The 24,329-nt window shown below is 39.3% G+C and overlaps 1 protein-coding gene across 1 annotated transcript; it reads left to right on the top strand.

Moving 5' to 3' along the window:
• LOC131930247 (uncharacterized) lies at positions 1–24,097 on the top strand. The gene is made up of 4 exons (XM_059286658.1): positions 1–233; positions 14,467–14,809; positions 21,532–21,717; positions 23,803–24,097. Exons 2-4 carry the CDS (start codon positions 14,486–14,488, stop codon positions 24,094–24,096), a joined length of 804 nt encoding a protein of 267 aa, XP_059142641.1. The 5' UTR covers positions 1–233; positions 14,467–14,485; the 3' UTR covers position 24,097.
• The last annotated feature ends 232 nt before the right edge of the window (positions 24,098–24,329 follow it).

The raw sequence follows: 24,329 nt of genomic DNA, 5'->3' as shown, positions 1-24,329 counted from the left end.
GTGTTGTGGTAATCTGCTGGACTATTGACCGGACGTGACGCGCGGATATCCAGACCGCTGTCGTCTGCGGCGAGCGACCAAGGGGAGGCGATCAATACAGAGTTGTATCGGGACAGAGCCGGGGAGGCATGGGGTCGGGCAGATGTGCCCTGGTGGTATAGGTGCCCATGTGATTGGATTTGTTTCTTACATCAGTGGCGCAGTTAGAAGGAGTTATCGGACTTAGTCGTAGGGTAAGTTTTATGGTTATGTGTGATATTATGTGGGATGTAATTTTTTGAGAGGGGGGGGATATGGTAAGTTTTGTGTTGGGGTGTGATTTGTGAGGGGGGTATAGGAAGTTTGGTGTAGGGTGTAAATGTGTGTGTGGGGTAGCAAGTTTTCTGTAAAGTATAATTTTGTGTTGGAGGGGGATGTGGGTGGTAAGATGTATGTTGGGTGTAATTTTGTGAGGGGGGGGGTGGTAAGTTTGGTGTTTGTTTTTTCGTGGGTATCGGAGTGGTATGGTGTTTTGTATTTTTGTGAGGGGGGAGTGGTCTGTAAAGATTTGTGTTTGATTTCTGCGAGGGGAGGGGTTGGTACATTTACCCTACACCTCTTTCAGAAATCACTCTAGGCCCTAGATCTATGCATCGCATCTTATAGAACCCCTCTCTGCCTCACCTCTCTTTAAACCTTCTATGCTCCTCCCCCCCCCCCCACTCCCCACTCTTCTGCACACGCCTTTATCCTTTAAATTTCACCGACGTATTTCCTACACCAAGTGTTAAAATAATTGCTCATTAATTTTGTAAAAACTGATCAGAAAAAGTCATTATGACAACTAATTTTCGAACAATTGGTGGAATTATGTTGTCTGTTTGTTGTTTTCCTTGACCTCAGTGTATTTAGCCGTGACAGAAAAGGGTAATTATAAAATTTCAATAACATATTAACCGGAATAAATAACGTACGAAAAGTGTTGTATTGACTGTTAGCTATTGACGAAGTATGCAGCCTATAAAAGATGTGTTTAGTATTAAATGATGATATGTGTAGCCTATAAAGGATGTGTTTAGTATTAAATGATGATCTATGCAGCCTATAAAAGATGTGTTTAGTATTAAATGATGATCTGTGTAGCCTATAAAAGATGTGTTTACTGGTTAGCTATTGAGGTATGTAGCTTATAAAAGATGTATGTATTGTTACCTTGACAACGTATGCAGCATATAAAAATAGATTTACTGTTAGCTTCTGACAGTTATGTAGTCTATAATATATTAAAGCTACTGGTGTAATCTATAAAAGATGTACACATCCATTTACGTGATATGTAACAATTGAGATAAAAATAAACTCGGATATTGTTATCATTCTAATCTATAACTACACGAAACCAGCTCTTTAACTACACGAAACCTGCTCTTTAACTACACGAAACCTTCTCTTTAACTACACTAAACCTGCTCTTTAACTACATGAAACCTGCTCTATACCTACACGAAACCTGCTCTTTAACTACAAGAAACCTGCTCTATAACTACACAAAACCTGCTTTATAACTACACGAAACTGCTCTTTAACTACACGAAACCTTCTCTTTAACTACACGAAACCTTCTCTTTAACTACACGAAACTGCTCTTTAACTACACGAAACCTGCTCTATAATTGCAAGAATCCTGCTCTATAACTACACGAAACATCCCTATAACTACACGAAACCTGCTCTTTAACTACATAAAATTTGCCATTAGTGCCTGGCGATTTAACCACATACAAACACAACGACACACTTAAATTATGCATCGCAACTTATCTTTACCTGGATCATAAACTGAACAATTTGACACGTGACTCGATAGACGAACTAACTAAGCCTCTGCTGTGACAACGGACATTCCATGTAGCCCGTAAATGTTAGGCAGGGAACATCACTGTAGCACTGAGTGACTTCAGGGGCGTGCATAAATTAAGTAGCGCAACATTACAATGTCACATTGTGTTTTACCTTCCCCCCCTTCACACATAATATTATATTACTTTTTTTAAAGAACGCTTCGCCTCATACTACACTACATTACTAGACCCCTCCTCCCACACACACCTACACACACACCTCCCCCCACACACACACCACCCCACACACACACCTTAAAAAAACAAATTTTGTTACAAAAAATAAACCTCTATTCAAACGAGTTAAAGAGAATAGGCTGTTACATCTGCATCTAAAAACAGTAAAACTTTCAGTTAGTTTTTGTTGAAAATAAATGGCATGTAATTTACATGATGGAAGTTAGTGATGTCAGCCTGTTAAACTAACCAATCAGGACAGCTAAACTGTGCAGCCCAAAGAATAAGTAAAATAAAATTCACTATCTAATATTAAATTCTATGCTGTCCCTCTACCCTGTATAACACAAAATGACCACCAAAACACGTTTGTGTTATATATATATATATATATATATATATATATATATATATATATATATATATATATATACATGATCCCTTAATTAATTGTAATTTGAGTTCTGTTGTTTTTAAGAGCCAGGGGGTGTTAGTTATTAAATTAATAAACATTTCATAATTAAATAACAATGACGCAATTTTTTTCGGTTGAGTAGATTTGTATCTCAAATGTAATAATGGTGGCTAATTTAATTTAGCAAATTTGGAAATTTCATGGGGCGGTAAAGATGCGATTCATTGCCCCCCCCCCCCTCATCTACAAATATTGTCTCCATTTACAAATATATGTACTCTGTTGTTTTTATCCATTACTTTAGTGTTTTATGACGCATGGACGTTTTAGTTTTATCCTGGCTAGATCTAGCCTATTTATAGACCAACTTCTGTTCTTTCCTCAATGAAAAACTTTAGACTAGAATCGATCTTCTTGTCACCGTTTTTTAAAGAGTCGACCTCAGCGTGACCTGGCTTGCTTTAATCTCGAACCCCGACGTTCGTAGCTGTCAACAGAACATTCACGCTCTTGGGCTATAAATAGGCTAGATATAATCTCCAACCGAGACAATCGAAGCTATCAACATCACCAGCGTTTGGTCTATAAATAGGCTCCATATAATCTCGAACCCAGACTATGGCGTGTTTATTTCGTCATCCCGTTTAAGAAATAAAACCGTTTTATTTCATCAATAAACACATCACAACCTTAGAAAATGCAGCCATACGTAAGTTCTATAATCTCAAACCCAGAACATGGCAGCTATCAACATTACAGTTAGTGTTCTATAAATAGTCTCGATATAATCTCGGACCCAGATAATCGCGGCTATCAATATTACATAGCGTCTATCTTTACCTTTATATCGAGTGGTGTACTGAAGTATGTTTTCACTGGCCAGGTACTTAAGTACTTAATTATTTATGGATTAGCGGTAATTGCTAAGTCTTGTGCTTATGGCGTCATCGATTTCATCATCACCGCGTGTTCTAATCTTACTGGGTCAGGGGTGTCAAGGTCAGGGAGTGTCAGGTCAGGGGGTGTAGCTGTTTGGGGTGAGGGGTAGGTCCCGTCCCAGCCTGTACTGTGTTAATTTTAATGTATAACAGGACTATATATATATATATATATATATATATATATATATATATATATATATATATATATATATATATATATATATATAAGCCTATAGCGAGAGAGATTATAGTGAAATTTTAATAAGGACTGAAATTTTGATAAGAACCTAATGTGCTTCAATCCACCCTAGGCAGACAATTTAAATCTAAACATGTTTCTAATGTGTTCAATGATAAACCACTGGAGCTAAGATGTGGGACTATCACGTGATGAACCCAACCCTTGTTGCCATGCAACGTGTCCCCACAACCTCCAGGTTTTTTAGAACCTCCCCGCTGTCTGGAACCTCCAGGTTTACCGGAACCCGGCAGACGGCTGGCGTTATCAGCTTTATCAGACGAGATGGGTTGCCATGGTTGCAGTTGGTCGCCGCGGGGCAGGTTGACATGTGACCTCATGCGCGGTGCTATAAATAGACGCAGCTTTGTGATTAAACACGGTGGTGATCACTCAAACCTTTCGTTTTATGGTGACACACAAGTGTCTACATGGATGACACACGCATATATATATATATATATATATATATATATATATATATATATATATATATATATATATATATATATATATATATATTTATATATATATATATATATATTCATATATTCATTTATATATATATATATATATATATATATATATATATATATATATATATATATATATATATATATATATATATATATATATATATGTGTGTGTTTATATAAACTCCATAAGAACTCCATAATCCATAAGAGTTATGTTTAATATATAGCTGTGTGTATGAGACAAGAGGGGACACGGGGGTCTGGAAAGTTGTGACGTAGGAAAGGGGAGACAATTTAGCAAAACTTGCATGACGTTATGTAAGCATGAGCCTATAATCACATATTTGAACATCGGATCGGACTATTTGTTCATATTTGAACCCAGCACCGTTGTTCTCAGTTAACAGCTGCGCTTTTAAAAAAAAAAAAAAAAAAAACTGTTGACGTCATAGTACAAAAATAGACCGGCAAAATTCCTATTACATTTCGTTTGTTCATAGAAATGCGGTTTACATAATGCCATAATGGAGTCAAGCGTGACCGTAGAAAATGGGGGATGATGTGTTAGGGTGGGGGTGTGTGGAGTGGGGGTGGGGGTGGGGGTAGTGTCACGGCTGGGAGGTTGATGAAACACACAATTCCATTGAGTGGTATCTCCACGTCATCAGTCAAATCTGTCGTGTCGTACCAGCTTCTACATTTTGATGTTGGTTCCTTTATTCAACGCTGTTGTTGGATTCAGGTGAAGTAGAGCACAACGAATAGAAATCTTTCATGAATTTTTTTTCCATGTTACGTAGGATAATTTCATGCGCCATCTACTTCAGAACACCTAGAGGGTGGATGTTTGTGTGTGGGGGGGGGGGGGGGGGGGGGGGAATGTTAGAGGGGCATATCTCTGTTTAAATTTAGCTCAGGCTTTTACATTTGATTTTTTTTTACACTTAACTTAACTATATGTACAGGGTAAAGAAGAGGCTATTGAATGTTTTAGCCTTACTGGCCTAACCTGCTTCGAGTCATGTCACATGCGAGTCTTCATCACAATCCCAACAGAAAGTCCCTGAGTTTCACCCAGGCTGAAATGGATACCTTACATTAGTTGGGGGGGGGGGGCAAAGTTACACTGTCACTGATCGTCGATGATGTGTCAAAGAAAACATAAACTCTACTTCACCTACCACGTGGCTTAACAATAAGCGCTCTTCATTTATTTTTTTCAAAACTTTTCTTCCCAATAAACCACTGAGATACTATATTCATAAGATTCCCCCCCCCCCGCCCCATTACACTAACATATTGTTTACTCCGCCCACATATCCCTTGCCCCATATGTTACAGATCTAACATAACTATATGCGATGATTAGAAATTGGACTATTAGACCTAATTATCCAACTCAGATACCTAATTAGCAGACTTAGATACCTAATGAGTCAAGATAGCACAACCAGACAGAGAGACCTAATTAGTCTTCTCACTAAAAAAAAACAAACAGCGGTCGTGATGGTTTGTGGTAAATATTTGTCGAACACCACCATTCTCTGTGTGCACAGTACATCTGTTGGGTTTGTGCTGTATTGTGTGTTTGTTGGGGGATGGGGGTGGAAGGGACTTACGAGAGGGAAGGGGGGGGGCGGCTTATTCCGAATCCTTATGTTTAGTAGTGTGTGTTTGTGGAGAGAGAGGAGGGGGGTGACATTTGAACTGTTATGTTCACCATTTAAACAAACCCTTGCCTTAACGATTGTTTTGTGACGTCATCAAGGTTTCTTTCAGGCTAATCTTCGGGAAAGTGGGGGGGGGGGAGGGGCAACGAAACTGCCCCTCTGGAACACTTCCACTGCCCCCACCCCCTCACCCCCCCACCCACGAGGTAGAACATGTGTATTTTATATAGAAAATAAATGATTAAACTAGTGTCCGCTCCCTGAAATTTAGGTCCGACCCCCGGAACCCCCCCCCCCCCACCCCGAAATTTGGAATTCCTTTCTCCCCCCCCCCCCCCCCCCCCTCTCTCGCGGGAGAAAAAAGAAGTCCGGATTAATAATCTAACATTTCATTGTGTAATAGGTCAGAGTGGGATAAGGCAAGGTTAAAAGACAGATAGGATAGGTCTCATCCCTAGTTCTTTACTCAATCTTATGTGAATGATGAGTTAGCCATGAATCTAATGTGAATGATGAGTTAGCCATGAATCTAATGTGAATGATGAGTTAGCCATGAATCTAATGTGAATGATGAGCTAGCCAAGAATCTTATGTGAATTATTAGCTAGTTATAAATCCAATATGAATGATGAACCAGCTATGAATCCCATGTGAATAATGAGCTAGCCATTTGGTCCGTTGATTATGTCATTATGTGACATGGGATTAATGGAGGCGGGGGGGGGGTATTCAGCGTGACATACACGTAACACATGGTCTATCGTCGGTGTGGGGTTATACTATTACAGTGTTTGAAGTTGGGTGTTGTGGTTGATGCGGTGGGGGGGGGGGATGATTGTGGTATGTGAAATGACGAACTATCCAGGTAAACATTTTTGGGGTGGGGGGGGGGGGGCATAAACTTTATACATAGGTCTACATATATAAAAATAGTCTCTAATAGTCTTGGATATTCTCGTGCCAAAACTTATCCAACGGGTGGTAAGGGATGGGTTGGGGGGGGGGGGGGGAGGTTCAGGAATTCTCCTGTAGACCACACATAGTTAGGATTATCGTTATAGTCAAGTGGCGCAGTCCAACAAATTTAGATCGATTAAAAACGGCCCCCCCCCCTTTTCCCTATATAACCTCTTCTTCAGGGGCGTAGCGAGGGGGGGCGGGGGTGCGGGTGACACCATTTAGGGGGGGGTGACACCAAGGCAAAAAATAGCAAAATATATAGAGAAAAAACTCGAGGGGGGTGCAAATCGAAACTTTGAGGGGGGGGGGTGCAAATCGAAAACTTGAAAGTTTGTCCCTGGGAAGGGTCTCTATGCCTCTGGGGGGGGGGGGTGACACCATTAAGTGCCGCACCGGGTGACACCCGAACTCGCTACGCTACTGCTCTTCTTAAACATCTTCCCTCTACTATTGCAGCCCCCCCCCCCTGCACTAGCCACCCCCACCCTATTAACTTGACACCTTTTTAGCTCCACACAACACGACTGATACAGAGCAACAAACATAATTCGCATCTGCCCACATACAATGCTATGTCAATATGTTCATCACGGGGCTCATCATTTGGTAAGTAGAGGACATCGAATCTCTGTAATAGATCATTAGACTACACGCAGATGTCGCCATTGTTTCTGATATAACCCCACACATGTCGCTAAAGTGTGTGTGTGTGTGGTGATACAGCTACACATGTCGCTAAAGTGTGTGTGGTGATACATCACACATTTCACCATTGTGTGTGGTAATACAGCTACACATCACCATGAGTGATACAACCCCACACATGCCCCTTAAGTGTGTGTGGTGATACACCCCACACATGTCATAAAATTGTGTGTGTGGTGATACAACCCTCACACATGTCACTAAAGTTTGTGTGGTGATACAGCCACAGTGTGTGTGGTAATAAAACCCCACACATCCCACTAAAGTGTGTGTGGTGATACAACCCCACACATCCCACTAAAGTGTGTGTGGTGATACAACCCCACACATGTCACCAGTGTGTGGTAATGAAACCCCACACATGCCATCAAAGTGTGTGTGGTGATACAGCACCACACATGTCATTAAAGTATGTGGTGGTACAGCCACACATGACGCTAAAGTGTGTGTGGTGATATAGCCCCACACATGTCACCAGTGTGTGTGTGGTGATACAACCCCACACATGCCACTAATGTATGTGGTGATACAGCCACACGTGTCACCAGTGTGTGGTGATACAGCCCCACATGCCACTAATGTATGTGGTGATACAGCCACACGTGTCACCAGTGTGTGGTGATACAGCTCCACATGTCACTAATGTATGTGGTGATACAGCCACACGTGTCACTAGTGTGTGGTGATACAACCTCACATGTCACCAGTGTGTGTGGTGATACAGCCCCACATGTCACCAGTGTGTGGTGATACAACCCTACATCCCACTAAAGTGTGTGTGGTGATACAACCCCACACATGTCACCAGTGTGTGTGGTGATACAGCCCCACATGTCACCAGTGTGTGGTGATACAACCCTACATCCCACTAAAGTGTGTGTGGTGATACAACCTCACATGTCACCAGTGTGTGTGGTGATACAACCCCAAATGTCACCAGTGTGTGTGGTGATACAACCCCACACATCCCACTGTGTGTGGTGATACAACCCCACACATCCCACTGTGTGTGGTGATACAACCCCACACATCCCACTGTGTGTGGTGATACAACCCCACACATCCCACTGTGTGTGGTGATACAACCCCACACATCCCACTGTGTGTGGTGATACAACCCCACATGTCGCCAGATCCCTCTGTTACCAGTGTGACGTCTGTGATGTTTTGCGAAAATAAAATCTTGAGTCACGTTGTGATACGCTCCATTTTTTTAATCCCGACTCGGACTATTGGTAATCCCTCAAGTTCGATAACTTTTGAAAACACATGAATTACGTGTAATCTGTTTCATGTATCGCACAAAAAATGTTTTCAAATGAAATTTTAAAAAAAAATCGGAATGGTCAATTATATTTTTACTTGTTTTTTTTTCATTAAAAAAGAGCCAATTTTTTTTGTCCGTTTTTATAACATGACATACGATTCATAATTATCGTGGGGTGCTGTGGACGGGCGGTAGTGAACACGACTGCTAACTAGTTGTCTTGAGTTCGGACCCCGGATTCTGGCCCACCCACTTAAAGTACTGAACAGAACATACCTACAAATGGTAAACAGATGAACTCTACATTATCTATAGTCAGACATGTTGATTTTTAGAAATATTCAGTGTTATTCATGTTTTCCCCGTTCTTAGATATAGCCCAGCTAATTGGCTTGCTTTTCTTTTATACACCACAGCTATAGCCCAGCTAATTGGCTTGCTTTTCTTTTATACACTACAGCTATAGTCCAGCTAATTCTTTAGCTTTTCTTTTATACACTACAGCTATAGCCCAGTTAATTGCCTAATTTTTCTTTCATACACCACAGCTATAGCCCAGTTAATTGCCAAACTTTTCGCGGATACACCACAGCAACCATCCCCAATGACGTGACACCCACGTGACACCCACGTGACACTCACGTATTCACTCACATCTGCAGCTACGTGACGTGACACAACGATCTATTCCCCCCTACCCCATCTGTTTTCATCTTTTATTGCTGATTTAGTCTTAAGGAGATAAAAAACACAGCGACAGATGTTTTCAGCAAAGTTGAATTCGGCCACTGTGTCATGATCTACCTAGTTTTAAAAGTTCACACACACACACACACAAACACACACACACACACACACACACACACACACGCACACATATATATATATATATATATATATATATATATATATATATATATATATATATATATATATATATATATATATATATATATATCCTACGGCAGCATAAAACAGAAGTAAGCAAAACAAAAACACAATAACAAACACAATAACACACACAACAGAATAGAACCTAACTGAAGAGATCAGAACCGAACAAAACACTTCGTAAAACTTCTGGCACAACTCTAATGCTGATGTAACAAACGGTATGTGAAAGTTAACCTCATTTAATCCTAACCCAAAAACAAAAAGCATAATGTCCATGTTACACTAAACCTAATCTAAGACCTAATTTAACCTAATTTAATCCTAACCCCAAAGCAAAAAGTATTTTAAAAAATGTCCATGTTACACTAAACCTAATCTAAGACCTAATTTAACCTAATTTAACCCTAACCCAAAAACAAAAAAAATTAATATCCATGTTACACTAAACCTAATCTAAGGCTTAACTAAGCCTTACATCTGAAGCGTATACCAAAGTTTACTCATAAACTTAGCTAGTAATTAGTGGGTTTTTTTTTTTTTTAGAAACCATAAATAAAATGGTCATCAATAACATCTTGTATGTCACATATGTTATTGACGTTATGTTGAAAATATAAACATAACGGGAATTAAAAATGAACAGGATTAAGAACAGATAAAATTATGAAAAGTAATATAGCCAAGCCAAAAATGTATACGTCGATAGATCTAAAAGATCTAAAAGATTTTTAATACTTATTTTATTCACAAATTAGAAAAAAAAAAATCTTCAAATGAGAAAAAAAATCTTAAGACAAAAATATTTTGTATAGTTTTTAAAGTTGTATAACCCACTTTTGTAACTAAAATCATCTGATTTTTGTTTTTGAAAATCCATTATTTAAATACCTTTTTTTTCAACACGGTTGGGAAGGCTTACGGACTATTCTGTTATGGATAGTTGCTCTTTAAGACGCTTTCTTAGTCCAACAATTGCACAGACAGTATGATGTGTTTTTTTTGTCCTAAGGGGGTCATCCATAAATGACGTCACGCTTTTTTGACGATTTTTACCTCTCCCCCCCCCCCCTCCCCTCCGTCACACATCGTCACAAAAAGCCTATTGCAATTTATTAAAACAGTTTTCGAAAACGCGAAATAACGTCTAAAATTCGTTTTCTAAAATTGCTTTTTTTTATAATGCAAAAGTGTGACGTCGCACCATCTGAACGCCCCCCCCCCCCCCTTTCCCCCTCGTCACACACCGTCACAAAATTACGGACCCCCCCCCCCCCTGTGAGTGTGACGTTATTTATGGACGACCTCTAACCAATAGTTGAGCAGTCGCTTTATTTGGACATAACGACCTTCCACGTGCAAATAAATTAGCAACCCATCCCCAACCTCATTAAATTTGAATTTATAATTCAGTATTTAATTACAAAACATACGTGGGAGAAAAATCAATAATGTAATTGATTTAAAAAATTGTAATGTTTGAAATGAAACTTGAATAGAAAAAGGATTTCAATTGGTTCAAAATTTTCCTGCTCAAAACAAAAACATTGTCGTGAACACAGCTCACACCAGCCTCGTTATGAATTCTGTGTGTTATTGGTTCAAGGATGCTACATCGTATAAACCACCCAATTATGTTAATGTCCGTGTATAATACATCTTTAACAAATAGAAAACATTCTATAATTTAATGCACAGAAAACTTTATTATAGACTAAAAAAATTAATGTGTATGTTGTATTTGTAGGGTAGTTCTACTTGAAATTCTAATTCAGTTGCGTGCATTTAATTATATTTAATAGCAGCATATTTTTATTGGAAAATTATGGACGATTTTAATTAGAATCCGATTACAATCTGCATAATGAGTGTTTTCGTTTTGAAATTGATGCTTAGATCAATAATACAGGACAGCGAAAAAAAATATTACATATGACCATGGATATTAATCAGTGGCGTAGCCAGGATCGTCTCAATGGGGGGGGGGGGTTCCAATTTTTACCCGGGGACAAACTTTCGATTTGCACCCCCCCCCCCTCAGACTTTTGATTTGCACCCCCCTCAAACTTTCGATTTGCACCCCCCCCCCCCCCCCCTCAGACTTTTGACTTGCACCCCCCTCAAACTTTCGATTTGCACCCCCCTCATACTTTATATATATATATATATATATATATATATATATATATATATATATATATATATATATATATATATATATATATATATATATATATATATATATATATACCCCTAACCCCCCCCCCCCCTGCCTACGCCACTGATATTAATTAAAATTTATCAACAATAATCTAAAACAACTGTTGCAATACTGTCTCTGTCAGATGAGATATGTATTATTGTTACACTTTCTACGGGTTGTATGCGATTTACTAATATAACATTCGAGTGGAAATATTCCTTCCCACCACTTTTTGTATTCCTTTGGGCTCTCAGAGAAACAAGCATGGGGTCGCTGTGACATCATTCACTACAACGAACACCATTGGTGGCTATTTTTAAATCCAACCCACGACAGTCCGAAACACCCCTCTTAAAAGATCTCCTCCAGGTTGATTTGGGTATCCCCCCCCCTCTTCCCTTTTCCTGTGAAATACACTCCAGAGCTTTACTGTTGGTGTTACTATCTGCCTTTCTAAGGAAGTGCCAGATATATCGATGCAATATTGAGTTGGTCTCGCTTTCATAGGCGTGATTGAGACAATGTTTCACATACATCTGCGTTTTTCAGAAATTTGACATTCACATAACACATACATGCATACTTGTGAAATATACTCTTACGTAATTAAATATATTTTAGGCCCTTCATTCGCCAACCTCCCCCCCCCCCCCACCCCTACGTCAAGCCATTTTCATTACTCCCTTCCTTTCCCCCACCCAACTCTTTCTCTCCACATCCAACCCCTACCCTCCCCCCACCCACCACGTCATACTATCTTCATTACTCCCTTCCTTCCCCCCCCCCACCCACCCAACTCGATCTCTCCACCCCCACCACCCCCGCTTTATCTCATCACCATTCCTCCGACACCAACATCCACACATCCCAGGTCAACAAACTTTTTTTTTGTACTTTTATCTGACGTCATGTTTGTCCATTTGAACAGCTGGGTCAGCCTGACCTAGACAATTACACACATTAATTACACCACGTCAGCCCCCTATTGATTGACTCCACCCCCGGGCCAACTCCAGCCACTCAGCGTGGGTCCACCTGTCATTGTTTAACCCTAACCTTTAACCTGTAACCTTGTTCGGAGATCGAATTCCGAAGCTCTGCCTTGAGGGTTAAAATAACGGTAGTGACTAAATATTAAACTAATTTGTTCGAACGCCGAAGCATTTTTAGGCTAAAATATTTTAGCATTCGAATTACCAACCCTCATTTAAACTAGTTTGAGGTGGAATGTTATCGTTTGCAGTGAGATTGTTGGATGGGGGTGGTGTTGCTTGGAATTGCTGTTATTCTGGATGTTCGTTCTACGAGGTTTTTATTTTACTGGGGGTTGTGTAGGAATTTGTTCGTTAATGGGGACTTGAAGTGTCGGTAAATCGGGGTTTTAGTGATTTGAAATGTTGGTTTGAGGTGTAGGAATATGGCTTGTTTGCTTCTGTCTGTCTGTCTGTCTGTCTGTCTGTCTGTCTGTCTGTCTGTCTGTCTGTCTGTCTGTCTGTCTGTCTGTCTGTCTGTCGGTCTGTCTGTCTGTCTGTCTGTCTGTCTGTCTGTCTGTCTGTCTGTCTGTCTGTCTGTCTGTCTGTCTGTCTGTCTGTCTGTCTGTCTGTCTGTCTGTCTGTCTGTCTGTCTGTCTGTCTGTCTGTCTGTCTGTCTGTCTGTCTGTCTGTCTGTCTGTCTGTCTGTCTGTCTGTCTGTCTGTCTGTCTGTCTGTCTGTCTGTCTGTCTGTCTGTCTGTCTGTCTGTCTGTCTGTCTGTCTGTCTGTCTGTCTGTCTGTCTGTCTGTCTGTCTGTCTGTCTGTCTGTCTGTCTGTCTGTCTGTCTGTCTGTCTGTCTGTCTGTCTGTCTGTCTGTCTGTCTGTCTGTCTGTCTGTCTGTCTGTCTGTCTGTCTGTCTGTCTGTCTGTCTGTCTGTCTGTCTGTCTGTCTGTCTGTCTGTCTGTCTGTCTGTCCGCCTATATATCTATATATGAATATATATATATATATATATATATATATATATATATATATATATATATATATATATATATATATATATATATATATATATATATATATATATATATATATATATATATATATATATATATATATATATATATATATATATATATATATATATATATATATATATATATATATATATATATATATATATATATATGAATTTATTTCAAAATAGGCTTATGTAAAGCTAACATTGTCGACAAAAAAAGGAAATACAAAATTATATGAATACAAAAGACACATATAACACACACACACACAAACTGGCACGTGCGCACTCACAGAAAATGCCTCACACTCTCAAACACACAAACAAAGAGAGCTCATCCATCAATAAAACAATGCCCTCCGTAATGTTTACTTCAAATCATCCGAGTGTACCCGGGCGTGCGTCGCTACAACTGGCGTTAACTTGGGTCGACCAAAGCACGATTTGGTAGCAAAAGAATCTTTCATAGGCGCTGGTAACACTTGTGTTCGATATATATATATATATATATATATATATATATATATATATATATATATATATATATATAAATTCGTAGTAGCGCATTTCTAATTGCATGTTGTTAAACGTTGTTGGGTCACCCATCTCTGGAATAAAATTTTTTTATTAATTACCACTAATTAATTTCAGCCTAGATGACGTAGCCACGATGGTGCTGGTGCTATACCCACGGGAGCGAGCCCACAAGCCCCTGTCCCACCGGAAGTGGAACAACCTGGCTCTCGCCCTCGTCTGCGCCACCTGCGTGTTCATTCTCATCCCGAAGGGGAACTTCTATGACGTCACATTCCACGTACGTCACATCACCTCCATCACCATGACGTCAGATTTGAGCGCGGATGACCTCCGCCTAAAACAGTTCAATTCTTTGACCTTTGAACCTGAACAATTGGATTATAATTTAGAGAACCCGTCAAAGTTTGATTTCTCCCGCGGCCAATCGAAAATTATCGACGAGCTACTGGGCCGAAAGGTAAACACGTTTTATTTGCTTGGCAATGTTCCGGTTATGGGTAATCAAATTACTTGTACTGGCCGACTTATCTGGGTTTTGCTGAAACACGGGAAAATCCAAACATATACATGAAATCGGGAAAAGGGTGTTTAAAATTGATAATTGGATGACATTTACCTAATATTTTACTAATGCAAACCTCAGATGAACAGATGTTCATTCTTTACCTTTATATTCAAATCCACCCTTCTGCTTAAACTTTAACTTTATATTTCATCCTATCTATATATATACAATTTATCTAACTGTATTTTCCAACTCATCTTTCTAATTAAACTTTCCTTAACTTAATATTCCAACCCACCTTTTTACATAACATTTCTCTAACTATTTTCCAACTCATCTTTCTAATTAAACTTTCCTTAACTTAATATTCCAACCCACCTTTTTACATAACATTTCTCCAACTATTTTCCAACTCATCTTTCTAATTAAACTTTCCTTAACTTAATATTCCAACCCACCTTTCTCTTTAAACTAACCAAAACATATTTTGATTTGGAAACGAAACTGTTGCTCGCAAAAAAAAAAAAAAAAAAAAAAAAAAAAAAATCTCCGTTATGTAAATAATTTATAATTTGTCTTCCCTAAATATATCCGTGTTTTCAGTTTTCCGACGAAGGCTTTTACTTTTGGTCGAAGCGTGTCCTGTTACCTCTATAAGTTTAATTTAACTTCCTTCTCAAAATAAAAAAAGAAAGAGTATTATTTTTGTTAAATTCTAAATACACTTCCCTTTTTTATCAGACGTATTACATATCCTTTGATAACAGATACATTTTATACCGCTTTGTGTGGGCTTTTGTGTATTCTGTTCACGAACTATTTTACATGAAGTTTTTATCCTGTTTGTACGGTGACTTCTGTGCGGTATTTTTTATCTTGATGTTAATCTTTATAACACGTCTGGTGGATTAGCTAACAAAGTCACTTGATTGATGTTAACGGGGCTTTAATTAGTGTAATGATTTGTCTGGCTTTTGATCACTTGGTTGGCGACGTTTAATTGAAGCAAGTCAAGTAAAGGCCGTCAAAATCAATTAAAAACAATGGCTAAAATATCATCTGATATAATCAGCCACTTAATTTTGAATCAAATCGTGTTGGGATCTCATCATGTTGTTGTAGGTGTTAGTGTTGTTATAGAACAATGTTGTTGTAGGTGTTAGTGGTGGTATAGAATAATGTTGTTGTAGGTTTTAGTGGTGGTATAAAACAATGTTGTTGTAGGTGTTAGTGTTGTTATAGAACGATGTTGTTGTAGGTGTTAGTGGTGTTATAGAACAATGTTGGTGTAGGTGTTAGTGGTGGTATAGAACAATGTTGGTGTAGGTGTTAGTGGTGGTATAGAACAATGTTGTTGTTGGTGTTAGTGTTGGTATAGAACAATGTTGTTGTAGATGTTAGTGTTGGTATAGAACAATGTTGTTGTATGTGTTAGTGGTGGTATAGAACAATGTTGTTGTAGATGTTAGTGTTGGTATAGAACAATGTTGTTGTAGGTGTTAGTGGTAATATAGAACAATGTTGTTGTAGATGTTAGTGGTGGTATAGAACAATGTTGTTGTAGGTGTTGGTGGTAGTATAGAACAATGTTGTTGTAGGTGTTAGTGATGGTGTAGAACAATGTTGTTGTAGGTGTTAGTGTTGGTATATAACAATGTTGTTGTAGGTGTTAGTGTTGGTATAGAACAATGTTGTTGTAGATGTTAGTGTTGGTATAGAACAATGTTGTTGTATGTGTTAGTGGTGGTATAGAACAATGTTGTTGGTGTTAGTGTTGGTATAGAACAATGTTGTTGTAGGTGTTAGTGTTGGTATAGAACAATGTTGTTGTAGGTGTTAGTGTTGTTATAGAACAATGTTGTTGTAGATGTTAGTGTTGGTATAGAACAATGTTGTTGTATGTGTTAGTGGTGGTATAGAACAATGTTGTTGGTGTTAGTGTTGGTATAGAACAATGTTGTTGTAGGTGTTAGTGGTGGTATACAACAATGTTGTTGTAGGTGTTGTTATAGAACAATGTTGTTGTAGGTGTTAGTGTTGGTATAAAACAATGTTGTTGTAGGTGTTAGTGGTGGTATAGAACAATGTTGTTGTATGTGTTAGTGGTGGTATAGAACAATGTTGTTGGTGTTAGTGTTGGTATAGAACAATGTTGTTGTAGGTGTTAGTGGTGGTATACAACAATGTTGTTGTAGGTGTTGTTATAGAACAATGTTGTTGTAGGTGTTAGTGTTGGTATAAAACAATGTTGTTGTAGGTGTTAGTGGTGGTATACAACAATGTTGTTGTAGATGTTGGTGGTGGTATACAACAATGTTGTTGTAGGTGTTAGTGGTGGTATAGAACAATGTTGTTGTAGGTGTTAGTGTTGGTATAGAACAATGTTGTTGTAGATGTTAATTTTGTTATAGAACAATGTTGTTGTAGGTGTTGGTGGTGGTATAGAACAATGTTGTTGTAGGTGTTAGTGTTGGTATAGAACAATGTTGTTGTAGGTGTTAGTGTTGGTATAAAACAATGTTGTTGTAGGTGTTAGTGTTGGTATAGAACAATGTTGTTGTTGGTGTTAATGGTGGTATAGAGCAATAGTGTTGTATGTGTTAGTGTTGTTATAGAACAATGTTTTTGTAGATGTTAGTGGTGGTATAAAACAATGTTGTAGGTGTTAGGGGAGGTAAAAAAACAAAATTTCTATAGAGCTATGTGTGCGATCTCACACATGTATCTCACACTTAGTGGGTCACAACTATCATTTGAATATTGCACCAGGAAAGATCGAATAGTAAACCTACCCAAGACGTTTATCAAACCATTCTAAATCCGTCTTGTAAATAGCGTTCTGTGACCTCGATTCTATTAAATTATAAATTAAACATCAGTCAGTGTTTTTTGTTCAGTCTGAGAATGTCATGACTGACTGTTGAAATATGACGTGAGGACGGGGTATCATTGTCAGGTTTGGTGTCAGGTTTCTATGTAACAGTGCAGAGGTCTGGTCTAGTGCTTCTATCTTCTAAAGTGCTTTGTTTGTTTGGTCAGATATGTGTAGGGTCTCAGTATAAAGTACTTGATCAGCGGTTTTGTTCTCTGTTGATGTAGATTCGAGGCTTTGTATAGCCACCACCTGTAGTGTCAAGTATATTTTTTTAAAGTCAGAAATGTTGTGCCCCTTCTTTAATAAAATGTGGCGCCATGCGTCATACAATCCATCATGCGTCAGACAGTACATCATGCGTCATACAGTATATCATGCGTCATACAGTCCATCATGCGTCAGACAGTACATAAGCGTCAAACAATACATCGCGCATCATACAGTAGATCATGCGTCATACAGTCCATCATGCGTCATACATCATGTGCCATATGTGGTATCAAGTGACGTCACGGCACGTGATCATAACCGAAACTCCTTCCCCTAAAATGTGTTGAGGATGGAAGGGGACTTGTAATTGTGCATCATAACTGCTTATAAAAATCTAATATAAAATTTAAATGAAAGACACGCTGATCTATATATAGTCTCTGGTTTATTGATAACGTATACAGATTATTCTACAGTTTAGGCTAAAGACTAGGCTAACGATTAGGTCACAGATAAGGCTATATATTTGACTATAGCTAAAGATAGAAATTAATTATTTACCTGTATTTAATTGAACCGGGGGCCAATTAGAATTTAGACAAAGTGATGCTAGAGCGGAATCTAAAATGTCTGAGACAAACATTAAAAGCAGGAGCAAAACTTTAAAACGCGCAAAATGTATAAAAAGCAAAACCAAACTCTCAAATAAAAATGCTAAACACATGTTTAGAAATCTCACAAAACACATGAATACAATCGCAAAACACACGAGGAAAAAACACATTATAACGGATAAACCAAATAAAATAAATACAAGCAACAAAACACATTTTAAAATGCAAATCACAAGCTAATTATACAATTACTACAGCCAACATTTGAGAAGATTTTATTAGCCAATAAAATGTATGAATAACATTCGTCACGCAGGATTGTTGCATAAAAAAAACATGTTTATGTTAATTTATGCTAATAGGGGTAGGTAACTCTGGACCACATACCAGTAATTTAATGTAAGTGTCGTCTGCGCAGGTTAAAATAACAAACATCACATGACACAGCCGTGTGTAGATGGGATGATGGTGTGTCAGATGGTAGTTCGACATTTTTAACATCAAACATCACATGATACACAACATCACACGACACACAACATCACATGACAGAAACATCACACGACACACAACATCACATGACAGAAACATCACACGACACACAACATCACATGACAGAAACATCACACGACACACAACATCACACGACACACAACATCACATGACACACAAACATCACATGACACACAGTAGCGTGTTGCTGGGATGATGTGTGTCAGATGGTAGTTCGACATCTTCAACATCAACCATCACCAGCCCGCGTGTAGCTGGGATGATGGTGTGTCGCCATATTGTCTACCTACTACACTGATATTTGTTAGGTTCAACCTGTTGCCAATTATTTGTTAGCTCTGCCATAATGGCTAACTTAGCAAGTTAACAAAGTACTTGAATGACAATCTTGCAAGCAGATAAATCTGGAACACTCTTCTGCACACACACACACACACACACATACATTCATACACACACATATACACACACAAACACCTGCTTTGAGGGGTTTTTTTTTGCAATTTAAATAACGTTGCCTAAATCTACAAAAGCGTTTTAAAAAAAGACGTTGCCATTTATTTTACCACTAGCCATCGGTACCTGTTACATGTGAAATGTTGTAATTGTTTAAGAAAAATATTTTATAAAATAGTGATTGGTCAAAACGCTATGTGCTTTACCACGCGTTGAGAGATATTAGTGACAAAGCAAAGAAATAACTAAATAGCTTAAAATCAGACAAATTTAATATAACGTAGGCTTCTAATACCTATAAGAAAAATTAAAACCAAATCATATACATTATTAGTCAACACAACACCTTATTAAATGCACACTCGGATTAAGTGAATTAATGATTCCGTTAAACATTCGTCTATTCAATGGTATTTTTGTTAATTTTTATACTAATTCATTTTATTATTTTGGCCGAGAAAATCGTATCAGTTTCATAACTTACATATTGATACAAAAATCTATAGATTCCTAGGTCTAATTTCAAATTTGAATGAAATAGTTATTTCTTCATATTCTAAAATTGGAAGATGTGGGAAGCAAATTTTATTGAAGATGACGTCATTCGTATTGTGTATCATTTTAGACATTCGATGTTAATTTTTATTAAACTTTTTATCCTACGATCAATGGCATCATTAGTGTTGTGTACTTTTCTTGTTTAAACTTTTAATTAATATTGTTTCATAGGATTTTTTCCTATTTGTATTATGTGACGTCATTCTGTTTACCGGTTCTTGTCACAACTATAAACACTTCTCCAGTTGTATAATTAAAGTTGTGTTTCCACATTAATATATGCCTTTATTTTTATTTTCCTTCTATAAATAAAATTTTGTTTATACATTTAATACATCCAACATATTACTCTCAACAAAAGTCCGTATCATTTAGTTCACCATACATTGTTGAAGATACTGATCTCATGGCCTCGGAAAATATGTTGCCAGCAGAGAAAGTACATTGGCTTTTTACAAGCTTTTATTTAACTCACTTCCTCGTCAGTCGACAGTCTGTCTGTCTAGACGGAAACGCAGGAGTGAAAATTCGGACAGTTCTACTTGACCGACACGATTCACAGTTGGCACGTGGATCAAGACATGAAGACAATGCAATCTGAAACTAAATTTGACTTAATTGGATGCCTAATTGATTTTTTATGAATTAATTAAAATTTGGACCGAATTAGTAGGCATGTCTAGCCAACCACACCACACGCGTCATCAATAGCTGCGCCATCACGACCACGTAATGGCTGCGTTCAAAAACCATTGCGCGCCTACTGAACGTGATATTCAGTAGGCGCGCAATGGTTTTTAGTCATGTAACTCTATTGTAGATAAAACAAGTAAAGTACTGAAAAAAAAATTCATAAAAAACGTTTTAATAACAAGCTTTTATGTAATGATGCACTAAAAAGTAGAAAATAAATTATAGACTACTATTTAAATAACTATAAAGAAAAGCGTGGGTGTCTTCCTTAACATTAGTAAAGGTATCCAATAGATACTAAAGTGACCCACGCTTTTCTTTATAGTTATTTAAATAGTAGTCTATAATTTATTTTCTACTTTTTAGTGCATCATTACATAAAAGCTTGTTATTAAAACGTTTTTTATGAATTTTTTATACATTAGGATTACAATACAACCTATTCTATTTCACCAAGTGCTTTACGTGAAAATAACATGAGCCGATGCAGGTTTTCGCGTAGAGTCAAAAGGCGATATATATATATATATATATATATATATATATATATATATATATATATATATATATATATATATATATATATATATATATATATATAAAGGGATATATATATATATATATATATATATATATATATATATATATATGTATATATATATATATATATATATATATATATATATGTATATATATATATATATATATATATATATATATATATATATTTACCAATTTCGACCTTGACCTTGCAGGAAGAAGGTTTCTTCCTTGACCTTGGTGCCGGTGACGGAGAGACCAACTCTGTCAGTCTGTTCTTTGAGCGCCATCGTCACTGGAACGGCGTCCTGCTAGAGGGGGACGAGGACACGTTCAGACGTCTGCTGGCCAAGAACAGGCGCGCCATCTGCTGGAACTTTCGGCTGAGGTTCGACTCGGGGGTGAGTGGGGCTTTTGTTGTCCAGATATCTCGGGGGGTGAGTGGGGCTTTTGTTATCCAGATATCTCGGGGGGGGGGGGGGTGAGTGAGGTTTTGTTGTCCAGATATCTCGGGGGGGGGGGGGAGTGGGGTTTTGTTGTCCAGATATCTCGGGGGAGGGGGGGGGAGTGGGGTTTTGTTGTCCAGATATCTCGGGGGGGGGGAGTGGGGTTTTATTGTCCAGATATCTCGGGGGAGGGGGGGGAGTGGGGTTTTATTGTCCAGATATCTCGGGGGGGGGGGGAGTGGGGTTTTGTTGTCCAGATATCTCGGGGGGGGGGGGGGAGTGGGGTTTTGTTGTCCAGATATCTCGGGGGGGGGGGGAGTGGGGTTTTGTTGTCCAGATATCTCGGGGGGGGGAGTGGGGTTTTGTTGTCCAGATATCTCGGGGGGGGGGAGTGGGGTTTTGTTGTCCAGATATCTCGGGGGGGGGGGGGGGAGTGGGGTTTTGTTGTCCAGATATCTCGGGGGGGGGGGAGTGGGGTTTTGTTGTCCAGATATCTCGGGGGGGGGGGGGAGTGGGGTTTTGTTGTCCAGATATCTCGGGGGGGGGGAGTGGGGTTTTGTTGTCCAGATATCTCGGGGGGGGGGAGTGGGGTTTTGTTGTCCAGATATCTCGGGGGGGGGAGTGGGGTTTTGTTGTCCAGATATCTCGGGGGGGGGGAGTGGGGTTTTGTTGTCCAGATATCTCGGGGGGGGGGGAGTGGGGTTTTGTTGTCCAGATATCTCGGGGGGGGGGGGAGTGGGGTTTTGTTGTCCAGATATCTCGGGGGGGGGGAGTGGGGTTTTGTTGTCCAGATATCTCGGGGGGGGGAGTGGGGTTTTGTTGTCCAGATATCTCGGGGGGGGGGAGTGGGGTTTTATTGTCCAGATATCTCGGGGGGGGGGAGTGGGGTTTTGTTGTCCAGATATCTCGGGGGGGGGGGGAGTGGGGTTTTGTTGTCCAGATATCTCGGGGGGGGGGGGGAGTGGGGTTTTGTTGTCCAGATATCTCGGGGGGGGGGAGTGGGGTTTTGTTGTCCAGATATCTCGGGGGGGGGGGAGTGGGGTTTTGTTGTCCAGATATCTCGGGGGGGGGGGGGAGTGGGGTTTTGTTGTCCAGATATCTCGGGGGGGGGGAGTGGGGTTTTGTTGTCCAGATATCTCGGGGGGGGGGGGGGGGAGTGGGGTTTTGTTGTCCAGATATCCCACCCAGCTACTATCACATAACATCTTGTCCCGACCCCCCCCCCCCCCCGCGCCAACCCTCACTAATCCAATCCATAATTTCTCCCTCTTTCACCTCTTCGTGGTTCTTTGGTCTAAATTTAACCCATGACGTCACTTCCCATTTCCCATTGTTTTAATTTAATTTGCATATGACCTTGACCGCGAAAAAAAAAAGAATCTTGCGCTGAAGTGTTTAATTTGCTCAAATATCAAACTATCGATTTCACTTAATCAATTGACAAATCTCGAACTAATCGAAAACTATCGATTCTTGCGGGAAAGTCATCGATTCTCGCAGGGAAATTATCGATTATTGAGGGTCGTTTTACGATCAAGTGCCGATACTTCCCATTTAGCTATAGGGGTAGTTGTAGAAATTGTTGACATCAATCCCTTATCCCCACATTTTTGTTGACATCAATCCCTTATCCCACACTATTTTAACTCCAATCCCTTAAATCCTCACTATTGTTGGTATCAATAGAAGGAAAAGCAGGCTCAAATCGGAGTCAATTGCCTCAATGGCGCATAACCAGTTGATACGTATCCTTAATTGTGTTGGAGGCGCGGTCGAGTCAGCAAAAAGCTCATGGTTGATAAATTCGAACAAAATCTCGAGTTCAAACCCACTGGCAGATAAATCTCGATCCCTTTCAACACTAATAATTAAGAACGAAGAAGAAGAAGTTGATATCAATCCCTTCTTCCCACACTTTTGTTGACATCAATCCCTTATCCCCACACTATTGTTTAAACCAGTCCTTTACCATCACCCAATTGTTTACACCCATCCTTTTTCCTATCAACTCACCATGAACATGTTTTTGTACTTTTCCAGCCCGACCCCCCACAAGACCTCGAAGTTTACCCCAGGGATGTTTTCCGATTAATCAATCGCACCTTCATCGATCTCCTGGTAATAAATTTAAGAGAACACGAACTGCATATCCTCCAATCGATTGATTTCGATCGATACACGATCGATGTGATATCGGTGGAGCTGGAGACCAGTCGCAGCCGGGAGGAGTATCCGCAGCTGGTCAGCTTTCTAGCCGGTCACGGCTACGGCGTGGTGCACTTGTTGATTGATACGGCGGCCGGCAAAAAGGATGTGGTGTTTAGAAAGGCTTAGTGGTGTGTGGTGTGGGGGTGTGTGGTGGAAGGTTTAGTGTGAGTTGTGGGGGGTGTGATGTGGGGGTGTGGTGGAAGGTGTAAAGTGTGGGTTGTGGAGGATGTGATGTGGAGGTTGTGGGGGTGTGTGGTGTAGGGTGTAGAGTTTGGGTTGTGTGGGATGTGATGTGGGGGTGTGTGGTGGAAGTCGAGAGTTTATGCTGTGGGGGTGTGATGTGAAGGTGTGGGGGTGTG

Source organism: Physella acuta, unplaced genomic scaffold (assembly GCF_028476545.2).
Source record: "Physella acuta isolate Inbredline_101_S28 unplaced genomic scaffold, ASM2847654v3 ptg001745l, whole genome shotgun sequence".
NCBI lineage: Eukaryota > Metazoa > Mollusca > Gastropoda > Physidae > Physella > Physella acuta.
Note: the sequence above shows the minus strand (reverse complement) of the source record. Positions and strands in the feature narration are given on the sequence as shown.

Coding starts and splice junctions, on each gene's coding strand:
- LOC131930247 (XM_059286658.1), top strand. CDS start 14,486: ATGGTGCTGGTGCTATACCCACGGGAGCGAGCCCACAAGCCCCTGTCC. Junction 14,810..21,531: donor ACGAGCTACTGGGCCGAAAG/GTAAACACGTTT, acceptor TTGACCTTGCAG/GAAGAAGGTTTCTTCCTTGA. Junction 21,718..23,802: donor GGCTGAGGTTCGACTCGGGG/GTGAGTGGGGCT, acceptor GTACTTTTCCAG/CCCGACCCCCCACAAGACCT.